Here is an 11,411-nt window from a genome sequence, read left to right on the forward strand (position 1 = left end):
ATTTATAACATAAAAATAATATGCAAATTGCAAAGTAATATATTAAATTAAAAAATACATTTGAAGTATTGGAAACTTACAAAATATTTCATACTTTTTTATCTAAGAAATATAAATATCAATAAGGTTTAGGAGAAAGAATAAGATTTATTCAAATGAGAAATAAAAGATTTAGCTAATGCTATTTGGTAAATCAAGTGGCATGACTGTCCAAATGACAAGAACCATTGATTAGTTCATATAATTAAAAGTCCAACAAACTAAATCGATGGTTATGAATAGAAAATTTTCCTTTATAAAAAAAGTGTCAACGGAAAGGACACCGTAGAAATTTGAAGTTATTTTTCCAACTAAACGGGACAGGTAATTTTAGAATTAATGGTAGAAAATCAAAATATCTACGATCAACATTCTTTTACATTTATCCATCATATATAGTACAATGCACGCATAAGTTAATAAATGTTCAAATACTCAATGTAATTGAATGACTAAATGATCCAAGAAGAAACACCAACACTTGATGACAACAACTTATCCTCCATTTTGCAGAAGGGAAGGGGACACAGCTTGTTGCTCCTACAAAAACACAGAACAAAATTCCTGTAAAAAGAAAAAAAAAACAAATGAGTAACCTTATATATGAAAAATGATAATGAAAAGGAGAGAAGTAATGTAGACAACCACACCACATTGCACAAGAAATCTTTTGCTATTAACATTACATGAGTAACAAATAAAGCATAGTCCTCTGAATAAGGTATGCAATAATGTACCTAAAGAGTAAATAGTGTATAAGAGAGAGCTATTACAGGAGTGATTTCAATCAGATAGATATCCAACTCCAACTTCATGCATAGAGAGATATTTGTTCACACTTCAGGCTAAACAAATCTTGGCAAAATGGAAGATATGCATGCCCCCAAAGGTGGATGAAAATTAAAAGGCAGGAAAAAGTGTTAAAATCCCAACCCTAGATGAATCTTAATACGCTTCTTAATATTATAAGCTTTTCGTCAAGTTTCCTCATGATCAAATTACACCATAGAAGAGAACAAGACACAACAAAAGCAAATACTATCATTTAAATTAAAAAGGATGATTAGTAATGCGTAAATCTGTTTATAAGAATTCAGAAATGTATATGATCAGTAAAGCATTCTCAACCTAATATTTAATCTACCATATCATTAATAATTTTTAAGATGAAACACCTGGAGTTCCTTTTTTTAAATTTCTCCATGGAAATTGTTGGCAGACTTCTTATGAGTTTAACTAATACAACAATGGACCTTATTCTCTTGTCCATTTACTACACTAATGACTTCTCTATGAACTATGGTTGGTTGGCTTTCTCGTAGCCTATTGGGATACTACACTACAAATGCTTCAGGAACTACTAACTACTGAGGGGCTTTGTTCATTTCAACCCTAGCAAAGATTTAAGTGGAGAAAACGCATGGCACCACCAATTGCTTGAGGAGGTGCAACTATGAGAGAAGTAGCTAGGACGAACTGATACCAAAAGCATCAAGCAAACCATTGAGCTACAATTTTTTAAGTCAAGGCAAGAGGTGAATCTTGCCTATATATTGTTTCTCCTTTTAAAAATACATCAGTAGTTATAGCTTATATATTAATTAGATCTTGCCCTACTATAGATATTTATTTTCCTTGTTTTCTAGATCATACAAATATAGATTAATCATTAATGTTGAGCTCTCATCTTAATTTTGCTATTTATTTTAAAATGAACCAGATGTCATTAAACTAAGGGCAAAACTTAGATGAAATTCTTTATATCCTGGTCATCATATTCTCAATCATGCAATTACATTTTTTCAATTGAGCCACATATTAACTAATTAATGGGAGCTATTATGTTAAAAGATAAATCCACGTATCATTGCTTAGTTTGAGAACATGGTAAAGGCATAAAAAAAACTTGTTCCAAGTTGTATCCTAAAATTAAAATGGAAACAACCTATATACATACTAACTCCCATAAAAACTTAAACCTTTTCCCACTCCCTTAACAATTACCAAATTACCATCACTATAATAATCTTTTAAACTACTACAATCTTCTCAACAAACAATTATTTCATTTATTTTCAACCAACTATTAGAAACTACCCTTAAGGTTAGAACTCATATCTATGCTTGTAGTACATCATTTTTTTTCTCTATCTTTATTACTGTAACTATATATTTTTATCTTTTTTGAGCAAGAATTTCATGTATTACAGGATAAGTCTCCCTGAAATTCATTTTAGTACATAGGAGGATGCTAGGTTAACATGAGCCTGACTACAATTATGCACGTAATCAGCATAAACAAAAAGCAAAGATTTAAATAGGGTTTTAAAAAAATGAAACCAATCTCTTCTACCAGTTTTATTTGGAAATGTTCAATATACTTTGAAGACATAACTAATCCAATTGCATCAACCTTTATCATTTTCAATTCACATTTGATTTGACCATTTTTTGTATGTTAGTTTTGAAGAATTATGGTCTAACAAGTTAGAGTTACATATATACAAATGAACTTTTCACTTAAATGTTCATTAAAAAATATAGTTTTACTCAAATGTACTTTTTAATAATATATATAAGTCATATGACAATTTTATAAAAAAATATAAAAGAACAAACATATAAATATGAAAATAGTATAGTAAATTTAGAAATAAGATTATGCATGGATATGTAAGTTCACTTTAGTTTGAATTGAATAATTTTTTTAAAATTAGAGCCAAAATCTGTTCCAATTAAAGCAAAAAAAAAAAAAACCTAATCCAAAGATACCAATTATCATAACAAGTGTCTTGAAACAAAAAAAATAATAATTGAAAAAACACATAAAACGAATTAGTTTGATTTATATGAAGATTTAAAGGTTCTCTTAGTAAAAAATTACTCCTATCCCCTTATCCTTCTCTCTTCATCTATCTATATTTTGCATTTATTGACTTTCGTTTCTCTTCATTTTATAATATAAAATGGTTAGAAATTCACTTCTTCCAGTATTAGGAAAACTTACTTTTTGGTTGCAAATTCCTATTTTTCAGCCTGAATCCACTTTTCTCTTACATTTATAAAGTGGGAATTTTGAATCCACTCAATACCAAGCTTTTCATTTCCTTTCACCAAATTTTTTATAAAAAAATGACAATCTTCACCATTATTTTTAGTTCAGTTGCTACTCCTGAACCACTTTCTTGCCCTGATCAATAAATTTTCTGCCCTTAATTTTCCAACACTGGCTTCTCCAGAACACAAAATCCCAAACATCTTAAATATTTGAGGCTTTTCAAATTTTTATTGCTTCATTTATCGAAAACTAATCTGTGTAACACTTCAATCCTACTACCATCAAGGCCTAACTCACATACTTGAGGTGGGGTGGGTAAGGGATAAAGATCCAAAGTTAAAGTCATCATAGCAACTTCTCTGTCCTTAAATTTTGAAATGTGACCTTCCAACTTGCAAACTTTTAAGGCTACAAATTCCACCATACATTTGTTTAACCTCACTTCCAAGCACGATGCTGATGTCAATTGGGTCAAAAAATTTAGGTATAGTTCACTTTTAAAAAAAAAATTATAATCATGAAAAAATATAAGAAATCAATAAAAGAACAAAAGGGATGCTTCAACCTAAATACATCTTATAATGACTAAAGTACCACCACTAAAATGAATGCTTATGGTCTAGGCCTATATACAATGATTTCGAGCAATATACTAGATTAAGAAGATGATCTATATATAATTAAGAATCAATACCTTGAAGTGATCCAATTCCAAGTTCCATTTTTTCAAAATCAACTCTAACTTTTACAGTTCACTTCGTAAAGCAATTCCCCCCGGACTTTTGCCTCCAAAATTAGTTATGTTGTGCATTAATCACTACATATTACGTTGAACAAGTTGTCTAGTTGTAACCCAACTAATTCTTGCATTATGCTCGTATTGTTCCTCAATGTGCATTAATAACATAGTGTTTAATGACTTTATTTTTTTTCGCGAACTCAGAATATATCCTAATAGAGTCAAAGACTAATTTCTTAAGGTGAGATCTATTTAAGAGGTTAATTTCAACAGATGTTCTTCCATATATATGAACTTGGAAATAGTGTGTATAGGTGAAAAAATCTATATAGTAGTAAATTAATTTATTTTTCCATCCTTTTTCTCTTCCTACCCCTGCTCCATTAAACCAAATAGTGTGTATAGGTGAATTGTACATTGTTTTCCTCCATTTCAAAAAAACAAGTTTCTATCCCCCACTCATGTGCTTGTTACATCTAACCGAAGATTAGCTTTAGTAATTAGTAAAGTTATTTCAACTTCATCCTACATCTTTGCAAGTTTAGCATTCTCATCTCAACAATCTTGAGTACCATCACTCCAATGAATCACACATTGAATAAAAATGAACAAGTTAAGCGAAATAAGGACCCATAAACCTAATAATACCTTAATGTTTTGAGTTAAGTGTAATGTCAAGTTCACTTGAATAGTTTGTTTGTGGCTCATTAATAGAGAATTAAGGAATAGACTTAGCTCTAGTTCTACTCACATTAAGGGGGAGATTATTATAGTGAGTGCAAGTATGTGTGAGGTTTAGGGTTAAATTAGATTTCAATTCAGTTGTGTGATTTGCTTGTGTCGCATTGATGGAGATCTATCCGGTGTTTTATCCCAAACAATTGAACACGCACAAAGAAGGTAAGTCAAAAGAGTAAATTGCATAATTCTTAGTCATATAAAAATGGAGGAAAAGGAAATCAAAAGGACTTTGGAGGAAAGAAAAATCCCATGATATTTAATATTCTTAAAGCTTTGAATTTTAATCGTGTTGCATGATATCAAGTGTGATCCATAAAGGGTTGTTGTCATTGAGAAAAGAAAGATATCTTCTAATAACATGTTCTCATCTGCTAAGGTTGATACGAAAATGTTATAGGAAACTAGGAATCTGTCTAAAACAAAATATTTCAGAGACAGGGATTTATGCTAACAAAGCCCTAGGCACATTTCCTACTGCCCTTTCGTACTACCAAAAAAGTAAACAATGTTCAACAATATAATTCTCCTTCTCCACTGTTTAATTATCTTTTCTCTATCCCACCCACGCCCCAGGATTTTTCTTGAGATAGTTTGGATATATCTATATATACATAAATTCCATTGACATGACTTTCCTTAAAGATAGAGTTAATTATACTTGCAATTAAAAATTACGTACGTCTATCTCTCTTATTTTATATTTTTTTACACGTTGCTATATATATATATATTTTAAAAAAAATCAAATACACTTTTTTCTATTTTATGTGTAGACAATACACATAATACTTTTAAAAATAATATAAAGAGGAAAGTGCAGGTTAAGTAGGTATAATTTTTCAATAAAAAAGAAGCATGTGTAATTAATACTAACTTCAAAAGAAGTGGCGTAAATATCATAAAAAAAATGAATCTACTATTAGTAGTACAATTCTAATAAAATTTTATGTTATACTCTTCATTTGATTTTACCTTAGTACTTACTTTTTTAAAGCTGAATCATTCACTAACTAATAATGATGTGTTCTTTCTGTTCAAATGAATGCTAAAAGGAACTTATGAATTTAATATAAAAACAAAAAAAATATATATATATTCAGGTAAGGACACATTTTATAACATTCATAGATATGTCACCTAGATATTTGCATAATTTTTCTTAAAATACCCAAAAAAAAAATTACAGTTATCTATCTTATCTAATACTAGTATTATTTATACACGTTAATACGTATGCTAGTGCTTTTAAAAAATTACATATACCTTACCAATTTTAAATTTATATGTGAATCATACGCCCACAACTCTTAGCAAGAAGAAAATAAGACAAGTGCAAGAGAGTTAGATATAATTTTTCAATAAAAAAGGATGAATATGTTATTAGTATTTACATTATGAAAAAAGTTAGTGTATTTTTCCTTCAGAAACAAAATCTAAATGTGGCACAGTATAATATATTTGACCTTTTTCACTTTAGTTTATAACTAGTAATTAATTAAGTATTGTAGTGTGTATAATATAGTTTGAGAATCCGGTTGGTTATAAGGCTGGAAGAGTCAAGTTGTGCGACGTGCATGGACCTTTGAGAACATGAAAAAGTTGTCAAAAAGATCCTAAATGTATGGTTTTTGTTATCCAATTCCAAGTAAGCTAGCAACTATGCTTATAGTAAATTATACTAGTTGGCCTGCTTCACAGAAGCTGACAATGCGCCGATTAGAATCATGTCATGTCATGTGCAGGTTGGGGAGTGATGAAATACATTGAATTGGGATCTTAAAGCCATATATTTTGGTTTTGGCATTGGCACACACAAAAGTGATAAACCTACACAAGGTGTGTGTTTGCCACAAGAAAAGCTTACACTTGGCAGGGACTCGCCGATGCCAGAGAGAAAGGGAACCAAGGACAAGGAGAGAACAAAAAAGGAGACAAGCAGTGGAAAACCCTATTCACGCAAATCCATGCAGCATGACTCAACTATAAGACAAAAAATAAACAGATAGCCATCCCATAAAACTATGCTCAGTGCCCAACTTGTTTATGCTTACCACGAGGAAAGCAAGCCGCTCCTGGTATTGCACAATGCACTCACTCTACACATCAATCCATGACCATCCTCTTTCAAATTCAATAAAGAAATAACCACACACACTCTCTCTCTCTCGCACACACACTCTCTCTCTCTCGCACACACACACACACTTTTTTCTATTTAATATCCTCCTACGTTTACCTAGGGCAAAGCACAAGCCTATCAAAGGATAAGGGGAAAAATTGACAGCAAATACATTATTATTCAATTATAAATTATGATAAATTTATTGATTTATATAAAAAATTGTTTTAAAAATCATATTAATAAAAACTTTTATTAATTCACAATGCAAAAAAATTTCACAGACAATGGACAACTATGTATCAAGCACAAACAATAACAGAAGGAAAAAGAAAATGACAGCATAGTATCTATATACCGAACATAAACAACAACAGAATAGAAAATGACAAGGCTAACATAAAAAGATAAAGAGAGTTTTATTTTTGTCTTACCAGGAAGAAAAGTGGTGTTCCTCGGGGGAACTTAATTAGTTCTTTCCCTTCCCCTTGTGGTCAGAATGCCTTGTTCCATCGCCATAGCAGAGTTGCAAGCGGCCATCAAAGACAGGTGAGAACTGAAGGTGGTGATGGTTGTTGCTGTTATTATTGTTGTTGTTGTCCATGGTTGGAGGAGCAGAAGAAGGAGCAGCAGCTCCTATAAAGAAAGGTAGGTTGGACGATCCGTCTAAAGGTTGAAACCTCTGGAGGTGATGAGGCAAAAACGAGGAAGACGGAGAATTGGACTGAAGGGTCCCCCTATTGTTGTAACCAGCAAGGCCCGTCGATGTAGAGATACTGAAGTTGAGGTTGTAGTTGTTGTCACCCCCGTTGGGTTGATGAGAAGCAGAAGAAGATGTAACCACATGATGAGCTGGTATGTTGTTGAGGTGGTCTGGCATGAAGGAAAAATGCTGCAGCTGCTCTGAGTGGTTTTCTCCACTGAATGGAGAGATTGGAAGGGCATGTGCATGTCCCAGTTGGAAATGTGCTGAAGAAGATTGGTGTTGGTGTTGTTGAGTTCTTGCAGATGATGAAGAAGGTCCTACCAAGAGGCCTGTGCTGAAGTAGTCCATAGGTGTCACTGTTTGAGACCAATGATGCTGTTGTTGTTGTTGCCTTCCCTTGTTGAATAGATTAGTCTCATGATCATGACCATCATGGATCTGATGAACTGATGACCCATTAGGACTTGTTGTTGTTGTGGTGGTGGTGGTGGTGGTGTTGGGGTTAACTGTTACAGTGCTCCCAATCCCACCAGTGAGAAGCTCAGTGAAGGAAGCTGTGTGAGACATGTGGTTGTTGTTGTTCACATGGTGATGATGGTGGTGATGTGCAATGCTAGATTCACTCTCTTTCTCCTTCTCCTTCTCCTTCTCCTTCTCCTTCTCTTTTTCTTTAGCAGCTCTCTCCCTAGCCCTCTCCCTTGCCTTAACACGGTTCACACGAATCTCAGACCTTGAGAGGGACAAGCCTGAGCCCTTGCTTGTCTCGGAAGTGCTGCTGCAAGCAGACTTGGAGAGAGAAAGGTTCTGGCTTTGGTTTTGGGGGTAACTTGTGTCTCCATCAGCATCATCAAAGTGGCCTTGTTGTATTTGTTGTTGTTGTTGACCACCACCACTAGTAGGCCTTTTCTTATCACTTAGTTGCTTAGGGGTATCAGGGAAAGGGTTGTTGAGAGAAGGAAGCTCAGAGATAGCTTCTGAAGCAGCTTTGATTAACCACTCAACAGCTTTGCTAGGTTGGTCGTAACCCAAGCGATCTTGAAGGTCATAGAACTGAATAGCTGTGGTCACAGAGAGCCTAACCCTTCTGTCTCTTAACCCTTTTGAGGTCATCACTTTGCTGTGCCTGTCTTTGCCACCAGATGCTCGAGACACCCTTATGATTCTAGAAGAATGGTGCCAACTACTTTGGTGGAAGTGGTTTGTGCTAGCATCACTTCCTCCACCTCCACCACCACCACCAACACCAACACCTTTTCTAAGTCTTAGGTCACCACCCTCTTCTTCCTCCTCTTGGTATTGGTCACTACTCCTACCATTTCCAACTCTTGGGAACTTACATGCTTGAATCTCATCCTCCTCCATATCACAGACACGACTCTTTTCCAAGCTACACGCCCCACTTGGTCGTCTTCTTCTTCTCTTATCTTCAGGGGAAGTACTAGAGAGAGAGAGAGAGAGAGAGAGAGAAGAAAAATAGAGTCAAAGGAAGAGAGAGTAGTGCACACAGAAGAAGGTGGGGTTGTTGTTGTTGTTGCTATGTGGTTTGCATTGATGACTATGATTCAGAATCAGAGAGAGTACTTTGGCCGTGTAGTGATAAAAAGGCCTTTTATTTACGCACCGATAAATCGCGGTCCGAGTCAGAAGCCCCCCATGTTATAGCTTTTTTTCTCAATCGCAGAAAGAAAGAAAAGAAAAGCCCTTTCAAAAGCAAAAGACTGAGTAGGTCTCAGAGCCTCAGCCTCACCCCCTCCTGCAAACCAAAAGCAAACACCACACCCTCAACAACCAAAAATAAATTAATTAATTAAAATAAAAATTACTATTATCACCATCCCAAAAACAAGAGAAATTTATTTATTTTTGTACTTTTTATATAAAAAAAATAAAGCTATCAGAACATTCTCAGGTTCACTTATTACACAGCAGATAGGATCTGAGTCTGACCATGTTACTTAACACAACATCTTAAAAAGTAATATAAGCCTAAATCTTTTATTAAAAAAAATAAAAACCATGAACTTTAGGAGAAGGTATAATACAAATTATGCTTGGAAACTCATATGGATACGGAAATGGATATATATGTGTATATGTACCTACCTTTGATTCAAGAGTTCGCGCTTTGTTTTTAAGCTAAAGCAGCAAATTTTGCAAATGGGTCGCGGATCTGCGCCAAACCCCTTTTGGCTTCAGCTTGTGTTTGTTTGTTTATAGTTTTTTCCTGGCCTTGAAAATAGCAGATATATGCAAATCTCATTAGAAGCCACACACGCCACAAGAAGGGTTCTTCAGTATTAAGGCATGGTAGTAGTTTGGAAAATTACAATTATTATTATCTTCAACATAAATTAAAGAAGGTTGAGAGGCTTGGTTACTTTGAACATTGTTGGATCGGGTTTTGCGGAAGGTGTCAAGGTCTGGAGCATAGAAAGGGAAAAGAAACAAAGCTTGTTGTTAGTTGTTCTCCCCACACCTCACAGATCTGTGCACCTGGAGTTCCATTAATGGAACAAAAAACCAAAAAGGGTAAATGAGATGAAATTCGGAACCTGCAAATATCAACTCATTAAAACACATTATTGCATTTTCAGATGAGTTCCACTATTTTGTCAACAACAAAAATTAACCTTCCATTATGTGGATTTGAAAGAAACTCAGAATCATTAATTAAAACAAAATAAAGAGGAAGGAAAAAAAAAAAAGGTAGCTTTGGAGGGAAAAGAGACCTTTGCTGTGTTATTTCAAGAATTGTTGAATTTTCCAAATGGTCATGCTTGCTTCTCAAGTGTACCTTAAAATGCAAAAAAAAAAAAAAAAAAAATCAGATTTCTTTGTTTTTTTTTTCTTTTCCTTTATCTGAAACAAAGGAGTTTGTGTCCAAGACAAGACCTTAAATCCAAGACCAAAGCTTAGAAGCATGTTTTGGAGCTGAATTTTGAGCTAGGTTCACACTTACTTGCTTTTTCTCTCTCTGCACATGGAAACATAAAACAGCTGTTATAGAGTGAGTGAGAGAGAGATGAGAGACAAGAGAATGTTCTTAAGGGGTTGTTTGGGTGGTGAAAACTGAAGAAAAAAAACAGAATTAGAAAGTGAAGGAGAATTGAGGGTATACCAAAGCAACAAACAAGTACAAGGTTGAACTTCGACTCAAACTGGCTTAAGCTGAAACATGAAGTGAAAGGAGAAGAACATGGAATGGAAGAAGAGATTGTTCCAACAATCACCGGGCTTATAGGGTGCCGTTTCACACTTTATGTATAGCTTCTTCCATCTTTGTCCCTGCTTTCTCCTCCATTTTACCTCACTCCACATTCATTATTCTCATTAATTATAGCATTAATTTTATATATTAATATTCATTATTAATTCACAATAAAAACAATAAATAATGAAGTTAATATTAAAATCAGTTTCGTTTGAATGATTTTTTGTTCTTATTCAAGGAATTCTGTTACATTTTTTCTTCTCACCAGATTTGTGTTTTGGTTAATATAGGATTGTTTATTACTAGTATTTTTATAATTATTGTTTCTTCTTTTTCTTTTGTTTCTCCCTTTAGGCCCTTTGTCATGTGCCATAGGGCTTCTTTTAAAGTGGGTGACCTTTCTTTGTTCTTGTGAAATGCTTTCAATTATTTATTTATTTATTTATTTATTTGGGTATGATTATAAATATAATAATATGTAGTGCTATTGTTTATATCTATATTTGAAAATAAGTTAGATGAATATATTATTAATCCTTAAATTATTTAAGAGTTTATTTAAAAAGTGTTGTTCTTTTGTCAAATGCTTCCTGCGATTCCTTAGAATTAGATAAGTTGTGTTTAAAAGTCGTAACAAAACCTAGTGACCCAAGTCACCCAAGGAAGGGACCCCAAAACACAAAATGAGTATAGGGTTTGTGAAATTCAAGTAAAATAAAAGTCCATTTATGTTCGTACAACTTCCCTTTCCTTCAATCCAAGGTCAATTAATTTCAAATTCAAACAATCAACGACAGC

The 11,411-nt window shown here is 33.5% G+C and overlaps 1 protein-coding gene across 6 annotated transcripts; it reads right to left on the reverse strand.

Moving 5' to 3' along the window:
* Positions 1-341: 341 nt before the first annotated feature.
* LOC114375650 (transcription factor TCP2-like) lies at positions 342-10,654 on the reverse strand. 6 transcript variants are annotated; one of them, XM_028333494.1, is made up of 8 exons: positions 10,521-10,654; positions 10,295-10,376; positions 10,132-10,196; positions 9,781-9,895; positions 9,506-9,631; positions 9,024-9,155; positions 7,131-8,840; positions 342-603 (listed from the first exon to the last, which is right to left on the reverse strand). In XM_028333494.1, exon 7 carries the CDS (start codon positions 8,762-8,764, stop codon positions 7,166-7,168), a length of 1,599 nt encoding a protein of 532 aa, XP_028189295.1. In that variant the 5' UTR covers positions 8,765-8,840; positions 9,024-9,155; positions 9,506-9,631; positions 9,781-9,895; positions 10,132-10,196; positions 10,295-10,376; positions 10,521-10,654; the 3' UTR covers positions 342-603; positions 7,131-7,165. The 6 variants fall into 6 exon arrangements, with proteins under 6 accessions (XP_028189295.1, XP_028189293.1, XP_028189290.1 ...); XM_028333492.1 differs by having other exon boundaries at positions 7,131-9,155; positions 9,506-9,626; XM_028333489.1 differs by having other exon boundaries at positions 7,131-9,155.
* Between the last annotated feature and the right edge of the window lie 757 nt (positions 10,655-11,411).

Source organism: Glycine soja, chromosome 11, assembly GCF_004193775.1.
Source record: "Glycine soja cultivar W05 chromosome 11, ASM419377v2, whole genome shotgun sequence".
NCBI classification, from domain to species: domain Eukaryota; kingdom Viridiplantae; phylum Streptophyta; class Magnoliopsida; order Fabales; family Fabaceae; genus Glycine; species Glycine soja.

Coding starts and splice junctions, on each gene's coding strand:
- LOC114375650 (XM_028333492.1), bottom strand. CDS start 8,764: ATGGAGGAGGATGAGATTCAAGCATGTAAGTTCCCAAGAGTTGGAAAT.